The 26847-nt window shown below is 41.1% G+C and overlaps 1 protein-coding gene across 20 annotated transcripts in view; it reads left to right on the forward strand.

The window, feature by feature from the left end:
• Positions 1–26737, forward strand: part of LOC111065466 (RNA-binding protein Nova-1) — a 41796-nt gene extending 15059 nt beyond the window's left edge. For 2 of the 20 annotated variants that reach the window (XM_022353658.2, XM_041593647.1), the window contains exons 2-7: positions 1938–2868; positions 15207–15272; positions 16390–16533; positions 16605–17245; positions 17333–17855; positions 18934–26737. In XM_022353658.2, the coding sequence (XP_022209350.1) occupies positions 2751–2868; positions 15207–15272; positions 16390–16533; positions 16605–17245; positions 17333–17855; positions 18934–19154 (1713 nt within the window). In that variant the 5' untranslated portion in view covers positions 1938–2750 and the 3' untranslated portion in view covers positions 19155–26737. Of the gene's footprint in view, positions 1–1937; positions 2869–4522; positions 4551–6858; positions 7085–9691; positions 10183–11370; positions 12355–15206; positions 15273–16389; positions 16534–16604; positions 17246–17332; positions 17856–18933 lie in introns of those variants that run through there. The other 18 variants (XM_041593648.1, XM_041593649.1, XM_022353661.2 and 15 more) reach the window with 16 other exon arrangements.
• Positions 26738–26847: the final 110 nt, after the last annotated feature.

Here is a 26847-nt window from a genome sequence, read left to right on the forward strand (position 1 = left end):
GTTTCGTATTTGTTTCTGTTGTTTACTAATTCCTTAAGTAAATGCAAATTTTGTGCGGCTTACTCGTTTTGCGACAGGTGCCACACAGCCCCCAGACACAGAATTTAATAGCGAATGCAATACAATTACGAATATGTATCTGATAGTACGCATTCGGCATAGGTATCTACATATGCATGTATCGTAGCATTGAATTTTTCGCTGCCTCTGCCATGTCTTCGATTTATTGCTCATTTTGTTTTGTGGTTACTGTAAAAAAACAAAAGAAGAAACACAGACACAGACACAAATACTAATACTAATAAAAATAAAACCACACACACATCGCACATCGCATTCAATGGTCAAGGTCGTTCGCAGTCAAATCGAAATCCAACACTTGGACACTTAGAGTGCCCCTATAAATGAGTGGTATACCAACATCAGCAGACAACAGCAACAGCAGCAGCAGCACTACCACAAATATAACAACAAAATACACAAAATGTTTGTATAATTAAACGCCATTTTAAACAAATAAATGCGCGTTGTCTGTCACTGCAAAATGTTGTGTTGCTGCTGGCTGTTGGCAGTTGGCTTTTGATTTTTGGATTCGTTTTTGGGTTTTCTGTTGGCGCATTTTTAATTAGCAATGAAATCATAATAAAATAAACCAACTCATGCATAATTGAGTTGCAAGTTTTGAATTTTCATTGCCGTGCACGCTCAGCTCAGCTCAGCTCACACCAAAAACTTGCTCAGGTTTTTATTTGCTTTTAAATAATCATGATCGACTTAAAGGAGGGGGTTTTAGGGACAGATTATGGATAGATTTGAAACCATGAAATGTGTTGAATAATAAGATGATTATCGAATGTTGTATTCCGTATATTTGATGGAAATTTAACCAAAGAAGAGACCTACAATATGAGCCTTGTCAAGAACTATACTGCCGAGGATAACCAGATGAAATGAATTTATATCCTTATGTCACCTTATGGTGGGTGGTTTTTAAAATAGAAAACTCACAGAATGTAAACATTTAAATGAGTTTCATATTTATATAGCAGGAAACCTGCTATTCAATGATTGACCCACATATTAAAAAGACTAAACAATCGTCGAGAGAACCTTTAAACTTGCACACATATGTCGCCATATGGGTGCTCTTTTATACAGAGTACAGAAGTACAGGAGTATCCCTCCGTAACATTTCTATGGATTCCAGTGATTCATCCCGTCGTCTGCTTGCCATCCAGCCATTCCACACACATATGCTCAACATTCACAAATGCTTGATTCAAACAACTTGTTGTCTCTAACTCAATCTATGCCTCAATCTCTCTCTCTATCTCTCTTTCGCTCGCTCTGTTTAAATCATTTGCCTGCCTGCCTTTGATATGTGAATGCCCCTCCTTCACACCAAGAAAACCCACGCTTTTCAGAAGATACTCGTGTAACCTCTCTCCAAACCAGAACCATGTCCCTGCTCCGCCCTCATTTTGTATATATATACAGCATCAAAACGAATCGAAATCAAGCGAATCCATATACCCCGTCCCTGCCCACCAAAACTGTTTGTATCTATCTAAATGTTACTCACTTGTGTGTGTTTTACTACTCTCGAGAACTGCATTGCCACACTCCGACAGATGCTGTATCCTCCACATATGTATGTCTGTATCTGTTGGATCGGTTGCAATGCAGCGGAACATACTCGTACCTATATATTTGCCTAAATGTTTACTGTATGTATGTATATTTATTATTGCTGCATAATTCACTCATAAATATTTTTTTCTTTTTTCTTTTTTTCATATAAACGTTTACCAAAAAAAAAAAAACAAAAACAAATATCGCACATTCCACCACAAAACCACCAAATAAAAAATATCAAAAAACTAAAAATCAAAAATAATCGAAACTAAAAACAAAACAAAAAATGCATTGATATCTAGAAGGATCATAAAGATATATAAAGTACATGCATATATTTGTGTGCATATGGTCCGGCGCCCATCAACTGTCACTGTCACGATTACGATAGCCGAGAGCGAATTGTTCGATTGATCGATAGCGATAGCGATAACGATAGCCCTAGCTGTAACTCTGTAAACGATAGCCTGCACCTGCGCCTGCGCCTATGCCCATCGCTAACCCGCTGTGTGTGTGTGTGCATGTGTCCCGGCATCAGTAGAGCGCCCCAGGACCTCCTGCGACTGACTGGCTGCTGCTGCGACTCCCCCCACCACCGCAACCGCCAGCGCCACCATCGCCGCCGACTCCTCATCATCCCAGCCACGCCACCATCGCTCACATAGCCCATCATACTTTCAGATGACAGTTGCGGATCCCCCCAGACACAGATAGTGATACAGACACACACAGAGATCGTTTGGTCGTTTGTTCGCTCGTCCGCCCGCTCGCCCGCTCGTTCGCTCGCTCGCTCTGTCGCTCGCACGCACCTAAAGCCAAACAGAAATCCAACCAACAAAAGCAAACAATCAAACAAAAATCAACAACAACAAAAAAAATCAAGCCAAAAACTAAATAATACCAAGCTAAACCAGACGCCTCATTACCAAACATCGAACGTTTGCGTTGTCGTTCAAAAGAGCGGCTCGAATCGAATCAAATCAAATTGAATCAAAAGAGAAACATATACCAAAAGTACCAGTAGCAAAAACGCATAAGCAAAACGTAAACGTAAACGCAAAAGCAATCATCAGTCACAGTCGATAACCCAAAAAGCAGTCAACATTCAGTTAAAAATGGCCGAAGACGGTACCATGGAGACATGTCCAAGTCCTGAGATCGGCGATTCGCGCAAAAGGCCGCTCGATTCCGATCCGGAAAATGAACAAACTAAACGCTCACATTTCAGTTCCGGTAAGTTTATCAAAATCCAAATCCAAATCAAATCCAATTCATTCAAAAAAAAAAGAAAGCAATAAAAAAGAACAGACCAAGAAAATTAGAAATGAAAAGAAACAGAAAATATTTCAATCGCTCTTGCATATTCCATTATCGTGCTCTCTCTCTATCTATCTCTCTCTCGTTCGTTATCTATCCACTGCTCTTTATCTCAGATCCGCAGCGTATAAATAACTCATTGAATTTTTCGCCTAACTTTTTGATCGCCGAATCGTGCCGTTTTTGCCTTACTTTCTTTGTTGTATGTACAGTCATTTTTCGATGTTACTGCAATATTGTATCGTACATATGTATGTATATCCCAGCCATCAGATCAATCCTCCTCCTCCCCCAAAAGCCCCATATCTCTCGTTCTCTCTCACTGTATCTCAAAATGTAGTTGCTTTTCATTGTCTTCATTGTTGTTCCTTGCTTTAAGTAATTTCAATTAATCCGCACGGGATGGGCATTGCAGTTGTGCCCCCAAAACGTACGTTTCTGATTTTGATTTGTAATTAAGTCCGATAAAGCGTATACGCCCACAGGGCCGGCCCCCAAACACAAACTCATGCTGCTGTTCCTTGCTCCTGGCATGACAACTGGCATCTGGCATTTGGCTGGGTCGAATCTTTGCGCAGGATTTGGCGCCGAGACACTCTGGGCCCAGTTTGACCCATTTTCCCAATGACCTCCGACTGCAGGATGGCGTCGTGTGCTGCGCTCCTCCCATCCTCAATGGCTTGCAATTAGATACAAGTACGAGACTGGCCCTGAGCTGGGCCTGCTTCTGATGCTGACTGACTGACTGGCTGACTGACTGCTGCTTGACTGAAAGAGACCGTAATGAATGACATTTGAGCAGCTTCGACAGGCGCATTTGTTTGGGCAGCTACTTCTCCAGTTCATCTTTTCCTCGAGAGTAGGTCGACCTGCCATTCATATGCAAAGTCAAAGATTAGCGCGCGCTCAAAAGAAGCTCCAACGCCAGTCAGTCAGTCAGTCAGTCAGTCAGTCAGTAAGGCAGCCATTGCCAAACCCCATACAAAATGTGTGTTTGACCACGAGCCATTAGCTAGTTGCTTGCTTTGCATGATTTGTTGGGGCCAAAACCAGCTGCCAGGCAGGCTGGCTGACTGGCTGGCTGGCTAACAGCCCCAAGGTGAGCCACGACGACAGGTACTTCGATTCAGCGTCGCTGTCGTCTATCGTCTCTCTATCGTCATAGATACAAAAATAGCAAAAGTGTAAATGTTAGAGTCTGTTAGAGTGTCGCCCCCGCGGTGGCCCGAAGGCATGGCCAAGCCTAACATTTGATATTTAGATACGTATGGATAGATACTCTCGCACTCGTGAGAGCCCCAACAGCTGAAACACGTTTTAAAAAATTTCTTAATTGCCGACTGAATGACTGAATGATGGACTTAACAGGCATAAAGTCTGTTTGTCAATTGGGAACACGAGGGGGATGATGCGATACGAATAATGACATGATTTTCGTTTTACCGAGTAGGCAATGGGAACAATACCATTCAATTGGTATCCAAATTCAAGTATTTTTTATATTTTAAAGCGAAAAAAAATCAATATTTTAAAGTGCTATCTAAATTTGTGTGCTATATAATTTGTTGTATATGGTTGGCTGGGAATGCGGAAATCTAGTAAGTTGACAAATTAGTAAGGTAAATATTCTCATGAATCTATGGATCTTTTTGCTTGAATTTACATATTGGTTTTGGTCATTGATGGATGGATGGTCTTATGTTTCGGGTGTGAAAATGATTAGTTTTTCTTTGCTTAGCTGCAAGGTCTGCTGGCCAAGATTGAGATGTGTTGAGATAGATGTGTGTGTGGATACAGCTGCACCTAACATTAATGAGCCACCATTAAAGCCATTGTGCGGCTATTGTCTTCTGCTCTCTGCTGTGGACGCTGTGGAACAGGTCCGTGTCATGTGTGTATGTGCGTTGCTTATTAGTTGCCATAGAATTTATTTGCTTAGCTGTCTTGACAGTCATTCATTTATTAATATTTATTTCGTTTGTGTTCTGTTTTCTATCTTCTGGCTATTGTTTGTTATTTACGGCTGTCAGAATAGAATTATACGAGTTTTTAGAAGCTGTCAGAAATAGTTGAAAAACCACACACACACGGAGAAAAACAGCTTCAAAGATGATGGGGGGAAGGGTTTGGGGGTCTGGGGGTCTGGGGTTGGAAATGCGTCAGCAGCAGCAGCGACTGAGGCTGCAAAGGAAATGCAGTAGAAAATGAGAAAAATAAAGGGGCGGCGGGTCAACGTGTCGGGGTCGGAGCTGGGGCTTATGTAATCAATGCTGGAAAATTATGTCCGTGTGTGTGTGTGTGTGTGTGCGCGGTAGTGCCTGTATGTGTCTCTGTGGGTGAGATGGGGGTGCATCATTGGGGGTGTATAAGCATAAAAGTCGAGCCGAGCCATAAGCCGAGCGCATAAAAGACGAGCACACCACACAGAGGCGGAGAGAGAGAGAGTGGGTGAGTGAGAGAGCTGCGAGAGCTGACAGCAGCGGCGAGCGGTTGACCTACTTTGATGACAATGCGGGTGCGAAGTGTGCGTGTGACCACGCTCTCGTCTGTGTGTTTGTAGCAAGTGCCTAGGCAAAGGTCCTGCGCAGTGGCCGCCTGAGCCGCCAGACCAGACCCAGGCCAGGAGCTGCACTGCAGCATTTGGCGCCATTGCAGCCTGCCACAGAGGCAGAGACAGTGACAGAGGCTGCCTTGCGCCAGCCAACGTCCTTGAGTACTGCTATGTAACTGGGTTGGCAGGCTGCTGCTGCTGCTGCTGCAACTGCTGCCACTACTGCCACTGCTGCTGTTGCCTGGCCACATCTCAAGTGCGTTTACTGCCCGCGGGGCCACCGCCACCTCTCTCTCTGAATCCCACTCTCTTTCTCTCTCTCTCTCTCTCTGAATGTTTTTGGTATCTCTCTGGCGTGTTTTTGGGTTACCTTATTCTTAGGTACATTCTATTGTTGCAGCTCAAGTGTTGCTGCCACTGCTGCTGTTGCACTTGTAGAGCATCTCCGCCCCGGCCTCTGCATTGGACTGGCTTGGCCTGGCCTCAAGTGGCCTACTAATAACTCGAGGGCCAACTATTGTGGCACGAGTGGTAGCTTCCCTTTCGACCAGTGATTAGGCCAGAAAAGGGAATAGGCCAATCAGGCTCGCCTTTGCCTTTGTGCCATCCAGTAAATTGGGTCACATGCATAGATATTACGCATACGCAGTGTGTGCAGTGTGCAAGTGTGCCTGTGTACGTGTACGTGTGTGTCTGTGCAGCGATTCCTCCTAGTTCGTGGATCATTGGGAAATGCGTTGAATGGTAAATCCGAATGGGGATGGATCCGCATTGAGTTCCGCTCCAAACGTGACACGTTCACTCTTTTGCTGGCTTATCAACTCATTTCGGCATAACTGGCTGTTGATTTTGGTATCACATGTTGCCACAGCAGTTTCTATTTTCGGCACACGCCCCCCAATCTTTAGCTCTCTCTCTCTCTCTCTCTCTGTCTCTCTGTCTCTGTAATGCTCTCCCTCTCTACCGCTCTTCCACTCTCTCTCCACTGTCACTCTCTCTGTCTCTCTCTCTGCTCTGCTGATAATGGAGGACCGACTAAAAGTGAGGCAATCAACGAGTCGGAGTCCGTCCCCGCCATTAGATCATACGCACACAGACAGCCACATCATCTCTGGGTATGATCACACACTCGTGACTCATTAGCCAAAGCTCTCGCACCATTCGCTCGCTCTACGTCTCTCTCTTCATGTGGGGCTGGTCTCTCTCTGTCTCTCTCGCTTCCGAACTCTATGCTTGAGTCTGGTCTCCGTCTTCGGCGCACGGAATTCTTCAGTTCGCAGTTCGGTTCAGTCAGTCGCTCGTTTCGTGCGCTCGCTCGTCGTCGCTCCAGCTCCGTTCCAGCTCCCGCTCCCGCTCCCGCTCCTCGCCTTCGCTTCCGCGCGCCAGCCATTCCGATAGACACACTCTACATTGGCTACCCAGGCAGAAGCATGTTGTTTGCCAGAACAACGACACCCAGCACCCCCACAATGATGCAGCAGCAGCAGCAGGAGAATCTCCTCCTCCAACAGCAGCAGCCAGAGCAGCTACAGCAGCAGCAGTACCAACTGACGCCATCGTTTCAATTACAGCAGAGTTTCTGTATGTGTTAAGTGCAATTTGGTTATAAGTTTTTCCATTGTATCTTCCATATCTCCCCCGTATCTTTGTATCTCCCCCTTTATCTCTGTGTATTTGTGCTTTCGTGTTGACCTTGGCAATTAGCGTGTGCTGCAATGCTACGAAAAACTCTACCTAATAATTATAATTGTGGGGTTTATCTGCCCCGCAGCTTTAAACAGTGTCTCCGCACGGAGACACACCGCTGCGTATGCGTAATATACCAATATGAATATTAGGCAACACACTCGAACGACAATTAACGTGCCGTCAACTCTGTTTATCTAGTATTTCAAGGCCAGTAGCAGCAGCACCAGCACCAGCATTGGGTTGGGTGGGTTCTCTCCTTTTATTATCTTGCCTGCCAAAACATTTCAATTGTGATTCGATTTGTGACTCCAATTGGAAATACTTTTCCATAAATACTTGAATTTGTAAATCATTTTAAAACCCACTCACTCACACACGCACAAACGCACACAGACAGAGCAGAGCCACGAATTCAGTTCAATGTCAGGCAATAATGATTATTCAGAGACACAAAACTGAAACACTGAAACACTAAAAAACTAAACCAAAGCGAATGCCTTGGACAACGACAACGACAACCCAACATGAAGTTTGACCTCAGCAGAGCTCGACCTGGTTTGGGGGGGCTTTATCAGTGGATTCTTGAAATCAATTCGAAGCGAATGTCCACTATAATTAATTCAAGAGTCGCGTTGTCACGCCGCTGTACGGTCCGAGTATGTGTGCTCGGTACTTAGGCCAATCCAATCCAAAGCAAAAACAAAACCAAAAACTATATAAAATCTTGACTTGATTTGAGGTTGAAATGCGGGAAGCAAATGTAACCTTGAAAAGTGATTTGAATGTGGGCAAACACGTCTCGCTCTCTTCGTGTGTGTGTGTGTGTGTGTGTGCATGAAAAAGCCAAAAATAAGTTGAGACACTCACTCAGATACTCGTATGAGCCACAAAACCCCCACATAGCAGTGCCCAAAAAAATGTGCTCACGTTAGCTCTCGTTGCTCGGTAAGGTAACCCCCCTGAAAAGCGAAACACAAAAAGACAACAAACCGAAAGATAGAAATAAAATGAAAGAAGAAACGCTCTAGAGGCGTTTTACTTTTATTTTTCTTGGCCAGTCTTCTGCCTCTTTTGTCTGTTTGCCATTTGGCGCAAAAATGTCTCGAGAAATGTTTTATTTATGCGTGCCACAAAATCCCCAAATCCACAAAAACAAAATACAAAACCAACAAAAAATATTGCCGCAAAGCATCTCTGGCTCTTGCTCTGGCTCTTGCTCTGGCTCTGACTCTGGCTTCCAGTTCCAGCCACAGCCTGAGTCGTTAGCTGCTGCTATTGGCCCCTAAGCTCCATTGTGTAATCGGAGTTTTGGCTATTGCCAACCAGTTGTTAATTTTGCCTGCCATTTGGCAACACACTCTGGCGGCTATGGCTATGGCTATGGCAATGGCTCTGCCGATGGCAGGTGTTTTTTCATTTCCATTGAGCCCGCATTTCATTCCGGCTGCTTCTCTAATCATATTTCTGTCGAGACTTCTCAATGGCGGGAACAGCACACAATAAATCAATCTCCGAAATCCCAGAAAGGGTTTTTTCACTCAAAGATGATCTCATGGGTGTGTAACGCCTACAGTTGTTTTTTTGTTATTTTTTTTGTGTGCATATTTTTGTTATTTCCGTTTTTGATAACTTCTCAATTTATAATTTCTACTAATTTCTCTATATTGCTGATGTTTAATAATCCACCCTAATACCGCATTCATGCTTGGTTTGGTAATGCCACATTCGTCATTTCATTTAATGACTTTGTTTGTGTGTGTATGTGTGTGTGGGTGGGATTTTTAGCAGGGTCCAAGGTCTTGGATAACTTTGATTTGGGCCAAATTGTTCTTGTTTAATCGAATAGTAATTGTTAGCCATAGACTATACATTTATTTCCCCCCTTCCCCTTCCCCTCCCCCCTCCATTTCCGATCTATCACACACGAATCATTTTCAGCTTCTGCCTTATCAAGGGGGGGCTTCCGCTGTTTCATCAATTAAAACGCTTTCGATTCGCTGCCACATGACCATGATACTCGTACTATTTGTTACAGCTATTGACTCCACCATTCCCATACGATTACTATTATATTACATATGATTCTGTTTTTTTTTGAGTTTTTTGTTTATTTGGTTTTGTCCATTGCCGTCCATGCATATAAATGTGCTTGTAATTATCGAGTCAGAAACCATAGCGCAAATATAATTATAGATAATACGAGCACACGAATATATATGAACCATAAATTGATGTGCTGCATGCCACACAACACACAGAATAGCGGAACGATAAAACGATTTCGTAATGCTCGTACACATATAAAAAAGCAGAACACTCTCCAATATAATCACGAACAGTTGTTTTTGTTGTTGTGTGTCGTCCCCCCACGAACATTCGCCAGTTACTGGACGCCGACGTTAGGCGTGCGATTAGCAGCAAATAAAATAATACAATAGTCAGCCAGCCAGATCTACATATATAATAATCCACAAAAATAACTTGTAATATTCTCCAAAGCAGCAGCATTCCCACAAAACTAATGACAAAACTCTCAGCTGAACTCAACTCAAATGTGATAAATTCAGAATAAAAACAAAAACAAAACAAATCAAAAGGACATTGAAGCTCCAAAATATAAATATATATAATATATAAAATTGTGATAAAACTACGCAAAGGATACAAAATTCATAATCCACAAAAAAACCAAACAAAAAAGAAAGAAAAGGAACATTTAAACGACTGAAAAGAAACATAAAAATTAAATGCAACTCCATGCGACGTAGCATCATCGAAAGCAATAGCAAAATAAGCAAAAGCATCTCAAATGATCGCCGTCCTGCCATCGAGCCCGAAACAAGCATCAAGTATTACGAGTAGAAACCACTCCTTCGACAGCATCTCGAACCTGCAACAGCACCGATCCTCATCGATCCGCAGAACGACATCCACATCGAAATCGACATCTCCTCCTCCACTGAACTCAACTCTAACTCTACTGCTGAATGGTAAACTCTTGTCTTCCATAGCAAATTATTTGGATGTTGTGTAACTCTATCGTCATTAACAATAATCCATAGTACATGGACATACCCTATTTGTCTTGCCATAGCACCATGCATATTTCTACCTAGAACTGAATCGAAATCGTCATACGAACATGTATTTACATATAATATTGTCCAAATTTGATGGATATCTGAGTCGATAGTTGTCATTATCATCCCAAAACAGCCAGAGCGCTGTTAGGCAGCAGATATAATCATTCCAATGGCAATCAAGTTTGACGTTTGTTCAATCAATCAGTCAACCAAGCGACCAATCAACCAATCAAACAATCAATCAACCAACCGATCGTTTAAGCACTTCAATCAACTACAATCAAATACCTTTGCTGAAAACCTACTGCTGCTGCTGCCGCCGCTTTCCTAGCAAATAGATCAATCAACATATCTATCTCTTATCACATATCTCTCTCGCTATTTCTCTCTCTCACACACTCTTACGTGCGCATCCATCGTATACTATATAAAAATACTATCTCGCATCGTACTCGTAATTGTTGTTGTTGTTGTTATTATCGTTGTCGCCTACAAAAATATATATTTGTATACCTAACCGAAACCATCAAGAAAACAACCAAATGAACAAGCCAAATGCCACGCACCAACAGAACAGAACTAAAATAATCGTCATGCCACAACCAAACACCACCTCTAATCAAAAATCGAGCTCAACGAATCAATCCAATCATAAGGAAAACTACTAAAACCACTGCAGATGTCACCACTCTTTCAGCCCGATCTCTCTCTCTCTCTCTCTCTCTTTCGCTCTCTATATATGTATGTAAAAACTTACAAACACCGCATTATCATGAAGAGCATTATCCCAAAAAAAAAAGTAAAGCAACAAACAGCACAAAGAGCCACACCACACCACTCGAATCGTCTAATAACTCAAATATAATAGAAATATCCATAGAGACAGACAGACAGAGAGAGTGAGAGAAAGAGAAGATATTTTCCCTTATCTCCAGCTCGCTCTCTCTACTTCTGGCACTCTGCTTTCATCAATGCGTGTGTGTATTTTTGTGTGTGTGTGGTGTATGTTTTTGTGTGACCAAAAACTATTCTTTGAAAGAATGCCTTAATTTAAACCAATTTTCCATTTCTTTTTCTTTTCGTTTATTGAACAAGTTTTGTAATTGGAAATATCGCGTAGAGTTAATTGAAAACAAAACAGAGCAACCGAAGCAAAAAAAAAACATAAACAAAAACCATTTGTCCAATACAACAAGTGCACAACTGCACACACAAAATAGATAAAAAACATTAAAAAAAAAAACTAAGATAAATCATTAAATAAATAAAAAAAAAAACAAAGAGAGAGAACGAATCAATTCCGTCGAAGGCAATCTGAAGACTGAACGGGAACGGCAGAACATTTCCAGCAGCACAAAGGGAGGTGATATCCCCATAGCCACATAATCCCCACAATGGATAGTATTACGACCATTAGGACGGCCATGGACATGGCCACCGAGCAGCTGATACAGCAGTTTGCCATTGAATCTATATCGCAAGAACAAGAACATCAGAGGCAAGAACTCCAGATGCAACAACGACTACAGCAACAGCAACAGCAACAACAAGAACAAGAACATTTCATATACCAATATCAGCAATTAACGCCCACACATATGCAGCAATTAGCTAGTAACTATCAGCCACGACATTCCACAAACACGTCGTCGCCCTCATCCACACATTCGCTGGCCAGCGGTGGCGGTGGTGGTGGCAGCTCCAGCTCCAACTCCAACTCCAACTCCTACTCCAGCGGCAGCAGCAGCACCAGCGGCATCAGCATCAGCAATAGCAATATCACAGCAGCATATTCATCAGCCGTTCATAGCTACTATAAGAAGCTGCAACAGCAAAGCCAAGCTAATCCCCAATACAATATTCAACACCATCAGATGGAGCTGCAACAGTCGCCGCTGAGTGAGAATGGTTCGCCGAATGCCACGCCAGGTGCCAATACGCCCCCCGACACGACGGGGGCCACATCAACCTCAGCCTCAGCCTTAGCCTCAGCATCAGTCGCTGCCACAGCAGCAGCCACATCCCAGCAGCAAGCATTGCCACTGGGCAACTATAAGACTGCCTCCTGTTGGTGCTACGGTGAGTGTGACCTAAGAAACAAAGCAATCAACATCAACAGCATTGAAACTATCAGAAAAGTTGCGCACAACTTCCTATACTACACCCTACATACTCGTAAAAATGAACACCACTTCTCTATCTATATATGACTATTATATATATTGTATATACATACGTATAACTACTATAACTATCGAGCTACATCGCTACAACAAACCAACAAACAGCAACAGCATCAATCACCACGTCGCCTCATTCAAAATGCCGCCAGCAACCAAAAAAAACAAAAAAAAAGAATAAATACATAAGAAACGCCCCAAAAATCAAATAAATCCAACGGCAAACCCAGGAAGCTACAAGCTATAAACGAATTATCCATTAACATTGCGTTGACAGTATTTTTTTGAGAAAATAATCCAAACGATTAATTCACCCAACATCCAGCACAGCACACATCCCGCCACACCAACACTAAATAAAACCAACAAACAAAAACCCAACAAACACTCATCGAAAACTGAGCAACAGAAAAGCGAAACAAATCGAAACAGCAGCCACGGCCACCAATCGACTATACTATAAGAAATCTCAGCATTTGCTAATCGTACGCTTTAATGTGGGCGTCCATCTAAAAATTTGCTTTAAACTTTTATGTATGTATCATGTGGTATGGCTTTCCTTTGCTTTGCGGGCCCTAGTGATTCATGGGTGTTGCATAAATATTACGGCATGACATATATTTCGCTTGGAAATTTGCGACACACACATGCATGTGTTAGGAGAAAGAGAAATGGGCTACGGAAAGGAAAGGAAGAGAAAGGAGAAAAGAGGAGGCTTGGGAAGAGTTTGAAAATCCACCACTGCAGTGATTATAAAGAGTGTTAAATATCCATTGATTATGGCTTTTCATGCATATCTTGACATATTGTATCCCATCGATGGTAAACATCCTATTCTGCTTAGCATGGCCATACTTTCAAGCGGACACAAACTCCCGTGGTTGGGGCCTAATGAATATCGTGTAGTCCGCTACGGGATCCGGGCATTTGTTCGCGTGTCACATTTAGCCACATTACACATACGTCGCGTGGTACGCGACAACCACTTGGCTGCAACGAACTTTGCTTCAACTATTTGCGTGCTACAGATTGCTGCACGGAGGTGTTTTTATTTTTCATTGCATTCGTTTTGGTGCTGCCGGGAGAGTAGGACGAGCGACGAGCGACGATGAGTGTGCCAGCTTGTCGTTAGCCTAGTTTCCCGAGTTTTCCACAACCAATCCTGCACACAATGCATATGAAATTAGTCTCCAGTCTGCCTGCCACCGCTCTGTGCAACGCCCACTTGTAAGCCACAAGCAGTGCAGCCCTCTGGGCGGTCTGGCCAATGTGCTGCAAGTGTTATTTATGGCAGTCACATAATTTAAGCTGCAGCTCAGTGTCAACAGCCAGAGGCGGAGCAGAGCCACAGCAGCCCTTACTTCGTGCCCCTTGGTGGCAGGTCCTGGCTGCCCCTGCAATATTTACTGTGCAGATTGCAGCCAAATTTTATTTATTTCTCTTTTGTTTTCATTGCTTTTATTTCCACTTTTTTGCGGTTATCTACATTTGATAGATATCTGACAGATGCATCCGGCAAGCTGGCAAAGTAAGAGCAATTTCAATTATTTTAAAGCATTTGCATTTCGTTTTCTGAAATCGAAATTGGCCAAACTGTGGGCGAAGCGTTAGATATGTGGGCTGTGGCTTGCTTCTCTGCTCATTTTGCTTTTGTTTTCGCCTTGCAAATTCTTTTGCAAATCGCATTTTCACACATGCTTGCAAAGCGGCACAAATGGTCCAATGCGACGGTCCCCCATGCACCCCCTAGCACTGCCCCTGCAATGTCATCGCTTGTGCGGGGCGGCACCATGTGTGCGTTGCATCTAATTAGAGAAATACTTTTGAAGGACACTTTGCTTCTGCCTCTGCCTTTGCTTCTGCCTCTGGGTCTGCCTCTGAGTGGCAATAAGACCAAGTCGACGTCGACGACTGGCACACATTTCAGCATATCTATGTGGTGGGGTGTGGGGGAGAAAGGGCGAGCGAAAGAGAAGCTAAATTTAGACAAAACGAGTGCCAAGTGGCAAGTGGCAGCGACAACGGTGGCGCGTCGGTGGCACAGTCTTGGGGCTGCCTCAAGTCAAGTGGAGTAAGGCGGACAGACGGCTGTGGCAGCGCCAGTCAGGTGCAACGCGCTTAGATCTGTGACGCTGTCACGCTGCCGCATGGTCGTTTGTGCAATAGAGCGTCTCCGCTTGACACATTTTATTAATTGAAATTTGTTTGTTTACTGGCGCGGCCCTGGCAGGCGACTTGAGTCTGTGATGCCCTCTGTACAATGGACACCAGCTGGAAGGAACTTTGCGTAGCCCGCTCTTCTTCTCGGTTTACTAAGCGGGTATCCACTGTACATATTCATGAAGCTTTGCCCAGACATATTCCTAGCTCAATCTTGTTGTTGAGTTTGCAATGCCCTTCCCGTCTTTGACACTGCAATAGTTTCTGTACAGTATGAACAGGCTTCAAGAAGCTAGAACTGGCCTTAGGCTTGCTTATCCGGGTTTCACTGGTTGGCATTCATTTATCCCATAAATGATCTTGTCATTGAGTCTTTAATGCCTGCTGTCTTTTGAAGACTGCCCTTATAGTAAGCACTGGGTCTGAGTTAATCAACCCAAAAGGCCCTGCCCCATGTGACATATTCGTTCATGCCCATTGCCTTACATCATCTAATTGTTATTGTTACGTAGTAAATGTGTATTTTTTGTATCAAAAAACCAACCCCCTATTTATAATCCATTATTCTTGTTCTTCTCTTTGCCATTTCAGGTGAGTCAGTTTGTTCTGGAATTGAGGTTGAAATTGAAAATAATAACAATAATCATATTCATCATGGTAAGCTTTCTCACACTTTCATTAAATACCATTAAACCCATCTTTGTCTAGCCAAATGATCAACTAATTAAAGCGATTAATACCCACTACTTAAAGAGCGTAGAATCAATGCTATCTGTACCGTTTCGTTGTATGTATCTCTGTCTCTGTAACTGTTTCTGTATCTGTACCTGTATCTTTCTGCAAGAGCGCGCGCTTTGAGCTTGACTTTCAAAATGACAACAACATACGACAAAAAAAAAAAAATGAAAACGAAAAATGAAAACTGACTTTGAACCAACGAACATTAACCTCCGAACCCTTGACCAACTTTTTGCTTTAACTTACAAAATGTTGTTGGAAATGGTTTCTTTTTTTTTTTGTTTGGCTAGTACCATTACCATTACCATTACGAATATGATTACGATTGCCACTCGGATGACCTGCGTCCGTCCGGTGCGGTCCGGTCCAGTCCGGTCCAGTGGAGGAAGTAAGCGGTTTACTCATGTGTTTCGTCGTCATGTGTGTCGCCAGCGCATTCTGTCCGTTGCATCTCATCTCGAGCGCATATCTCCTACTCGTCTCATGGCTTGCCACAAACCACAATCAAAATCAAACCACAACAGCCACCAAAACAGACCACACAGTCGAACCACACCGCCAGCACCACCATAACCAAACCGCCCATAGCCATAGTAAAAACACAGCAAATAACCAAACAAACAAACAAACAAAAAAATGCAACTAAAAACTAAACCAAAATTGAATTTCTATAACTATATAACCAAACAAAAAACTAAAACTAAAACTAACCAAAAATCGACTCGAATCGAATTGAAGTAATGCTTGAAGAACAAATCGCCGTCGTATCGTTGCGAGCGCCCCGCCGAACGAACAAACGATCGTCGCTGAATGAGAGCTGTTATTATTTATAATTTGTAGCAAAAAGAACGTAGCAAAACTAACCCCAACAGCAACAGCAAACAGCCAAAAGCCCCCCAGTACCCCGACTAACCAGAACCGGGACCTACTATAATACCTATTGAAAGGAATAACCGCCCTCTACCTTCCCAAACAAAAAAAAAACCTCGAAAACCATTGGTCGCTCTGTGAACCCGTCTCGATTTTTTGATTGCAGGTGAGACAACGTATCACATGAAAATACTGGTGCCCGCGGTGGCCTCAGGGGCCATCATTGGCAAAGGAGGCGAGACGATCGCCTCCCTGCAGAAGGACACGGGTGCTAGGGTAAAGATGTCCAAGTCGCACGACTTCTATCCAGGTGAGTCCTATCTACCCATGCTCCCCCTAATGATCCAACTCCAACTGAAACGATCGCATATTTTTGTTTAGGCACCACTGAACGCGTCTGCCTGATCACTGGATCCACGGAGGCCATTATGGTTGTGCTGGACTTTATCATGGACAAAATCCGCGAGAAGCCCGACCTGACCACAAAAATCATCGATGCCGAGTCGAAACAGACGCAGGAGCGGGACAAGCAGGTGAAGATTCTGGTGCCCAACTCCACAGCCGGCATGATCATCGGCAAGGGCGGTGCCTTCATCAAACAGATCAAGGAGGACAGCGGCTCCTATGTCCAGATCTCGCAGAAGCCCAAGGACGTTTCGCTGCAGGAGCGCTGCATCACCATCATAGGCGACAAGGAGAACAACAAGAACGCCTGCAAGATGATCCTCTCGAAGATCGTCGAGGATCCGCAGTCGGGCACCTGTCTTAATGTCTCCTACGCGGACGTCAGTGGGCCGGTGGCCAACTTCAATCCAACCGGCTCCCCGTATGCCACCAATCAGAATGCCATCAACTCGAGCACCGCATCGCTCAACTCGACGCTGGGCACCTCCATCGGTGGCGGAAATTCGGCGGCCAGTCTGCTAGTCAACGGCACCGGCATCAACTTGTCCATCAATCTGGGCTCCCCCAATCCGGCGCCCAATCTGGCGGTTGCCAACCAACTGCTCGAGCATATTAAGGTTCGGTCCCATCCGCTGGTGATTACTGATCAGTGGCGTTCCCATCTCTGGAAGATGACTAACCAACGAATGGTTTCCCCCTTGCAGGTTGCCATGCGCGGCTCTGGCTACTCGGAGACCGTCACCACTGAAGTCTGCAACGCCCTTGCCGTACTGGCCAAGTACGGAGTCCTCGGCATGGGCGTGGGCGTGCCCCACACCAACGGTGCTCACTCGACGCTGGGCAATTTCCTGGGCGTGACGACGCTGGACCAACAGGCGGCGGCAGCCAATGCGGCCAATGCCAGCAATGTGTTTGGCGCTGTCGGCCAGGTAAATCTGGAGCAGTATGCCGCTGCAGCAGCGGCTGCCGCAGCCGCCAGCCGGCCGACACAGTCGCAGCTGGACGCCGCCGCGGCGCAATTCGATCCATTCCGCCATCTGGGCTCCGCCACGGCGCCGGCCACGCCCGTCTCGCTGAACAACAACAGTTTCGGGCTAACGGCTGCCACGGGAGCGGCGAACAGCGCCCAGTTGGGCGGCCTCAGCAAGAGCCCCACACCCGGAGACCTGAGTTCTAAGGACTCGAAGAACGTGGAGGTGCCCGAGATGATCATCGGCGCAATTCTAGGTGGGCGCCATTACTATTACCCCTACTAAATGCAAAAAATGCTAAATGCAAAATGCAAACAACCTACCAGAAACTACAGCAACAACACCGCAACTTTATTTACCGAACCCCGAACTCCTCCTGCCCCCGATCCATCCTAGCACACACCAGAAGCCAATAGAAGGAAAAGCCGAAAGAGTTTCCCCTACATCGCACGCGTATCCCCCCCACTCTGCGCTTTAGCCATAGATCAGATTCATTAAACATAGCCGCCATTCCAGCAGACTCATCGCAGGGCAGACTCTCAAGAGACAGAGAGCTAGATAGGAAGAGAGATCTGTTGAGTAGTCTCTGCATTCGAAACATTCCGTTCAACATTCTCAATATGATATTCCCAATAAATTCATCCAACTTATAGCGAAATTTCTAGTCAAGTTCTTGCCTCACACACAACCCGCACGATCCATGATCCATGATCCACTCCCATTCCGTTCAACTGAAAGTTCGCACAAGTTTCACACAGATACGAGAATTCTGTATCTGAAAAGCAGCAGCAGCAGTTAGCAGTTATCAGTAGGCATTAGTTTTAGGCCCCACCCAAATTAGGTTGTAGGTTTTTCCCCACATTTTGTTTTATGTTTAACGAATTTTGTCTTACATACGATATATGCATATGTATGTATGAATACTTATGCCCCCAGTCGGCTAGTGCAATTCTTGGATAAACAACGAGTTAATATTATTTTTGTTGGATACTGTTAAATTTACCTCAGTGTCATTTATAAGGTCGTTAGGTCATTAGTTTGTAGGGTCAAGGCACTCTGACCAATACACCTTATTCCAGTCTACCACCCAAATCCACCATTCCAGAGCTTATTGCAATGGCTATTGATTATTGTGTTTCCTTTGGTATGATTTACAATGTCGTAAGTTTCGATCCACTAAACACTTAACTGCTATAAAGAACACACACACACACACAAACCTTCCCCCCATATACTATACATAACTATATAACTCGTAATCGTATATAATCCACATAATGTCATATTACTATTCTTAAAATATATTTAACATAAATCTGATGCAAATATTCCAGGTCCGAACGGTCGTAGTTTAGTTGAGATTCAACATGTTTCTGGCGCAAATGTGCAAATTTCCAAAAAGGGCATATTCGCACCTGGCACTAGAAATCGCATTGTAACTATTACTGGTCAGCCGAACGCCATTGCCAAAGCGCAGTTTCTAATTGAGCAGAAAATCACCGAGGAGGAGACAAAGAGGGCGCGACAAATTCCATTAACCACTGTTGTGAATTAATATCCAAGTAAACCAATCAATCAACCCCAAAAAAAAAAAAACCAATCAAACAACCAAACAAACAACCAACAAACAAGCAACACACAACATAACACCACAGCAAAACAACACCACAGCATACACCTATAGGCTATAGCAAGTTTTTCCTCTAACAAAAATTGTTCATTTTCTGTAAGAAGCAACACCAAAAGGAAAAACAAAAAAAAACGAAATAAGTAAAGAAAAACAAAAAGCCATGAAATATTAAATTTAAAAACAGAAATAAGAGAAAGGGAACTTCAGCAATAGAAAAAAAACACCAATTGTTATGCGAACTGCAAAAAAAGTTAAACACTTAATAAATGTTAATTATGTATTGCATATACCTCTCCCTTCCCCCATTCACCTTTTTGGGTACACTGTTCAAGGCCCTCAAGACCCCGTGGAGAAATGCTTTAAAGTTTAGAGAAAAATAGAGAAAGAAGGAAAATCGAATGAGAAGGGAAGAGGAAAAGAAAAGGAAAAACTTGTATAATAATATGGATTAACCCGCTCTACAATAAATGATTGTTGCATTTGTTTGTCACGAATCGAATCGATATCGAAATCAAAGTTAACGCCCAGATATTTTAATGCCAGATCGGACACACATGCATACTTACAATACATAGATAGAAAGAAGGCAAAACTGTTTGGGTTATTTTGTTTGTGATGTGTTTGTTTGCGTTGCGTGTTTTGTTTTTTGGTTTTCGGCCCCGACAAAAGCTATATACGACACATATGGGGCATATATACATATGTATATGTTATGTACACACGTTGTTGAGTCTTGTTTATATATTATCCACACACATATGCCCATACATATATATATTTACATATGCCACCACCACACACCCCCTTACACACAACCCAAACACACACTTACACGATACACATAAATATTAGCATTATGTTGAACTAAAACGAGCTGAGGAAAAGGCCAAGAAAAGCCTCTTCTTTTCCGTGTACTGAGCGAGCGTTTTCAGTGAAAACTTCAGGTGATTCTTAACCTCGAAATAAGGTAAATATTTTACTACAAAAGAAATACAAGAAAAACTACGAGTACTACTGCTGACAGGCTAGTGAAAAAGTGTTGTTCCCCAAAATAAACTACTGACATATTACGTTCTTTCGTTACCGTTTTCTGTTTTTTGTTTTCTGTTTCCTGTTTTATCTGTTCTCTGTTGTTGCCCCTTTCCCCCCACTCTATTCCCCCTATTGCTTACTGCTGTATATATATACACACGATTCCACAGCTTTAAACAGATACATATATAGTTGACGTTGATCATGATAATGTTGTTAAGTTTTAGACAGAGAGACTATCTATCCCATACAATCAAGTGGTGTTAATGTGTTGCGCGCGCACGTGAGTCTCCCTTTGGTTATGATTTGTGCTCCCGATTTGTTACTCCTTATACAATCATTGTTTAATATATATATATATTATTTATAACTATGCGATTTGTTAGCTGCCAGTTCGAGAACTGCACCTCTTAATTTTTTTATTTTTGTTTTCTAAACTTCATATTCTTTTTTGGTAAATTTAGCACATTTGTTTCTTACATTCTTAATCTTAAGTCGTACATTTTCTTCACATCACACTACTCTTTTGATTGAAACCTTAATTAAAAGAAGAAAAAAAAAAAAAAAAAAAGAAAACAATCGACGTTTCTCTGTAAAATATTCTCATATGAAAGCATTCATTTAGGGTTTTCTTCATGCCACAAAAATCAGAAATTTCACCAAACAATTTCCCTCTCTTAATTTTAAGTATTGTGCAATTATTAAACATAATTTCGACAAAACATTTCACAACTCCACAATTTTATGTACATATCTAGAATGCAGTGTAAAGACAAAAAACCAACTTAACATCACATTAAAAATGAAAAACAAAAAATTTTCCGCCTAATCATACACACACACATACACAAAGTCAAGGAAAAGTCCCCATACCCATCCATACAGAGAGAGAAATGCCTTACTTGTAATGAAATTTTTCTTATTTTACTTTATTCCTTACACATAATTAAGTTTAACCTTTCTTTTTGATTAATAAACAAAGACAATGATGAAACGAAATTTCAATAAAATCTGAAAAAAAAACATGCAACGTTTTTTGTGTTTAATTTAAATTTAAAAAAAGCGCACCTGGTGCACCACCAACCCGCTCGCCCAGCACCACCCCCTCAGCTCACCCACTAACCCAAACAGCCACAAAACGTATCCTAAAACCAGTCTACAACATTATCATGACCAATCAACAATCAACCAACCAACCAACCAGTCAGTCAGTCAATCAGTCAGTCAAACCAACCAACCACTTCTTTTGATACGCTCTCAATATCAATATCGATTCAATCACTGAAAACGCTCATCAATGTAGGGAAATGAAGGGATATTCAAATGGATAAACAGCAAGCAAAACAGCAACCAATCCTAAGCTAAGTCTATGTTTAAGTTTAAAAGTTGTTCTTATTAATTTTTTTGCTATTATTGTTAAAACTTACATACCTACAATTGTTCTTATTTGTGCAATATTTATATAATACAATTAAAATATGAAATCAAACGGATAACTAGAGGAGATAATTGTGACAAAACAAAAGAAATTTTGTCTTAAAGAATAACTATTACCTAACTACCATAAATGAGGGGAAAAATGAAACAAAAAATTAAGGAAAATTTGAAAGTACAGTCGTAAATGCTAGTGTGCCTTGAAATATGCATTAACATCCAAAAAAAAAAAAAACAAAAGAAAGAAATATCGGAAGGGAATAAAGATGATGTTGTTGTTTTAATTGAAACTATTATTTTATGGAAAACATAAAGAAAAAAAAACCACAGCACAACGTCGAGAGAAATGATAAGCAATAGATTGTCTAAAAGTAGGAATTATCCAGGCAAAACAGCAGCAGCAGCAGAAATCCACTAAAACAAGAATCACAACAAGCATAATACACAGATCCCCTTTCGTCCACCCTCCCACAAAAAAACCCAGTCAATCAGTCAACCAATCAACCAATCAGTCAACCAACCAACAACCTACAAAATTCAAACAACAAAACGACATTTACTTTTCGTTTTTTTCTGGTCACATCTCAAACTCAACAACGGGAGAGCAACGAACAATCCTATCAGAGCCACCCAGAGAATCCGAGCACCATAAGAACCCCAACTAACTCAGATACATTTCCCGACCCACTACACACACACACACAAACACGCAGATACACACATGCATACGTCCCCCCATACATACACACATTCGTACTAAATATCAGTATCACATGCGCGCGTGCTCACTGAGTTATGTTTAATGTATGAGTTTTATATGATATATAAACTTATAGTAGAAGAAGAGAATAAGGGAGAATAACCACAAATATATATACTTATATTTGTACTGGATCTGTGATATGTATTTAAAGAAAAACAAAAAAACAAAGCAAAACGAAAGCAAAAATATATTTATTAAACGAAGAAGAAGTCAAATGAAACTTGAAATTAATTATGAAATAATTAATTTTTTAATGAGACAACTAAGAGAAAAGAAAAGCTTTACTTGAAAAGCAAACAAATTCCCCGAAAATCAAGTTCTCAATTCATCAACAGAAATATGCATGGACACAGTTCCAAGTCGGAGGCCACACCACACCACACCCCATACTATATGCATACGTATTCACTGCAAAATCTTTTGCCGATTCCAACTCCGTTTCTCAGCAAATGTCCGATATATGTACTCCGCCTATGTTACCCCTCGTCATCGTTTATTGTGGGCTGTGTGTGGGCTGAGGGCGTGACGAAAGAGAGGACTGAAATAAAAAGGGGTAATGGGTCAGGTCAGGGATCAAGTCAGAAGAACGGTTCCAATCCGTTCAGATATCCTGTGTCCTACGCTTTCGACGTGTTTATGCTTGTTTGGATTTTATTGTTTGAACACGTTTGTTATTTGCTGTACAAATTGAAGCTTCACGCATCCCGCGCCATCATAGTTCAGGTCTGAGAAAGGACTGTGGGGAAGATCCATCCAAAGGGTTTTGGATGATTGCATGATTGCTTTGTGCTCACCCTTCAATTGTTAATGCCAAGCACCGCCCACATCCCGCTCCCCCCAGCCACTTATCAGACACATTCTGCCATTCAACCCAATCACCAATCTATCGCCACTTCAACTCCAATTTCCACTGCAATCATTAGAAAACAACAAAAATAAACTTTGGATAGACGTGTGCATTAAATTAATGTTTTTTGTTCACCGATTCAGAAAGTTTTTTATTAAAGGCATGATAATTAATAACAATAAGAAGAAAAGAATAGAAATATGGAAAGGTAGGAGGATAGGAAAATAGAAGAAGGAAAGGGAAAGTAAAACAGCTGTTATTTCAACGACGGAGTCTATTAGTGTTAAAGTAGTACCACATAAAATGCAACTTTTATTAACTATATACATACATACAGTACGTGAATATTTAAAGTAATTCAAATTTGAGAAAAACAAAAACCAAATGGAAAGAAACAAAATAATACAAGAAAAAAAAAACAAAAACAAAAAAAAACAAATACAAAAACAATAATGAAAATCCGTAATTTGCTAAAGATACAAAAATATGTAAAGAGGAGTTCAATTTATCAATCAAATCTCGTATAGTGCATACATACATATATATATATATGGAATCATTAATACATACATAAAGAACTTAAACGAAAGAAAAATAATTAAAAGAATCGTTAAATATAATTTGTTATGCTTTGCCACCCCCACACTGTTATTAGAACAATTAAACATTAACGAATGCATATGCATATTACATCTTATATATATATAAATATACACACCTATATATAGACATACACATACAATATATATGTATATGAAAAACCCAAGAGATGATGTTTTGAAGGTACGACAAGTACTAACTGAATCATAATATAACCTCATTATAGCATTGTATTGTATAAAGCTATTCGGTGGAAGACAGCTACGCAAGGGGAGGTGTGTTCATTCAACCACAACCACAACAGAACCGAAAAGAACGGAACAGAACATAACACAATTCAACATTAGTGAAATATTAATAAATATATATATATTTAATATACATATATAAACATACATGCATACACTAAAAGTATAAAAAGTAGTCGTTAGTGTGATACATAAATTAATATTAAACAATTCAAGCAAATAAAAGCGGTTTAACGATTGAAACTAAGCAAGTCTCAAAACCCCCCACTGGGAATAATCTGTTGGGCCACACTTTTCAAACATCTCAAAGTGCTCCAGCTCCTCCACATGGATCCCACATTTACGTATATTTATATCTTTTCTTTATGTTTGTTTTCTTAGCAATTGGGTCTGCGCACCAGAATTGGTGGCAGCCCGAAGAAGGGTTGAAAAATTTACATTAGCTATAAGGAATGCTTCGGATATTGCTGTGCAATATCTGACTCGCTGGAAAAGTGTATCCATAGATTAGATACAAGGACGGAATTTAGGATAAGTCATAACTCATGCAAGTGCATCACAGTCATAGCGAAGAGATATACCCTCTGAGAGTCACCACTCCATTCGAAATGCAATATACACGTATATTCAATGTACAAAATAGTTAACTGACAAATTAAACTTTGGATCGATCGTCAAACACAAAACAATTAAAATGCCAATGTTTGTGGGTATTTTCGAAATTTCTTCTCATACAAGTAGATACTTTGTCGAATCCAATCCAAAAAGTAGCATACGTGAGTACCTTAGCCAACGAGAACAAATGTTAAATACACAAAAAAAAACGGCCTTCACGATTTATTTCAGCAGCTCCCCAAAAATCCAATATTTCGCTCAACGTAGGATTTCCAATTCTGTTAATATTTTATACAAACGACTAGATATAACCATAGCAGTGAGTGCGTAAAGAGGTTAGTTCGATATCATTACTTTGCAAACAACTTCTTAACGTTTCTTAGGAGAATAGTACATGATAATGGAAATATATGGAAATACTAGCACCCCTCTTCACACAAAGTCAAATTCCGTTGCACTCTCTATAGGAATTACGAACAGCAGCAATACGTTTCGATCTCTCAATAGTTATATAGAAGACGACACAATGAAGAAATTGGCGTGGATCGGTGGTCATTCGGAAGCGCGAAACATTTAGCAGAAAAAACAAACATCATGGAAACTCATTCAAAAGTAAAAGTACTAAATCTTTTATGATTTGACTGTGATAATAATAATGACAAAACGAGAAAGGTAGAACGGAGATGGAGAACAAATTAAACAAATATAGAGTATATATAAATGTATATACAATACCCCGCGTATATAGGCGAAGCAAATGTAATATTAACCTAGGTGCGATACAAATTGAAGGCTCAGGCTCCCTTAAGTAGGCAAATCGAATTCGGAAATTCTTTTGCCAGATGGTGGAGTAAACCGAATGAGAACATACCATGTATTTGCAGAGAGAGAGAGACGTGTTTTACTTATACATATTAGCAAAATATTTAAATAAAATTTTAGCGAAACCAAACCCCGTTTCTGAGTGCGAATGAATGCCCCAATAAACTCGAAATAAAAACGAAAATAATGAATAGAAGAACCCAGAAATGGAAAATGTAAAATCCTTACTAAATTAAAGAAAGTAAATACAAAAGTATAAAAGGAAATCAACGATATTTAGTTATGCTCTATTTACAATTTATAATCAATTGAAGTTTTTTAACGATCAAGTAGTAAAGCAAAGGATTTTATAAATTTATTCATTTAGCATTCGAAACAAAACCAAATGAAATGGATCACACATAGCCACGAAATAATGTAGGATTTCTTTATTTCTCAATATCATTTAAATTGACAAAAAAAAAAACGAGATATAGATTTGACAAAAAGCAAATGCGAAACACATGGCGCAAAGAAATAAAAAATAGTATAGTGAAATCTTTAAACAATTAAATCAAAAGGTATCCCAAACAAAAGATGATTCTTTAAATGTAGCTCATTCAGATTTTAACAAAACGAAAAACATAATTTTTGCAACTAGACAAAAGATAAGAAACAAACTTGTACAATTGCGGATAAAAAAAGAAAAAAAACGTATGCAAAACAGTTACTCCTCTCTACATACATATATATACATAGCTACATATATAACCCCCAAAAATGGATCATACTCGAAAAAAAAAACAACCGAATAATACATAACGGATAGTGAAAGAAAAAGGATAAAGAAAAAGATTGCAAGATAACTCTTTATGGTGTTGGCCAGCAATAAAATGGAAAGCTAAGCTCTAGGTAGGCTGATGAACGATCGGTACCGATGTTAGATACAGTGCAGTACATACATGTATATCGAATGTAATGGTATGATAATGTTATGGCATGCGTTTGGCGCATCTGTATGTAATAGTATTTATAGTGAAAATTTGTTGAATACATATATACACACGCAGAAACACACAAAAACACACAACAGACACCCAACCAACCGGAAACGCCAATAAGTGCATACGACACACACTCACACACACACACAAACACAAACACAAACAAACAAAAACACACAAAAACATTATAAAGATCCGCATCCGCATCCAGGATGAAAGATTAGAAATTGCAAAGCTAGGACGGTACATAAATGAATTACAACATGGATTAAAC

The sequence above is a fragment of the Drosophila obscura genome, unplaced genomic scaffold, assembly GCF_018151105.1.
Source record: "Drosophila obscura isolate BZ-5 IFL unplaced genomic scaffold, ASM1815110v1 contig_192, whole genome shotgun sequence".
NCBI lineage: Eukaryota > Metazoa > Arthropoda > Insecta > Diptera > Drosophilidae > Drosophila > Drosophila obscura.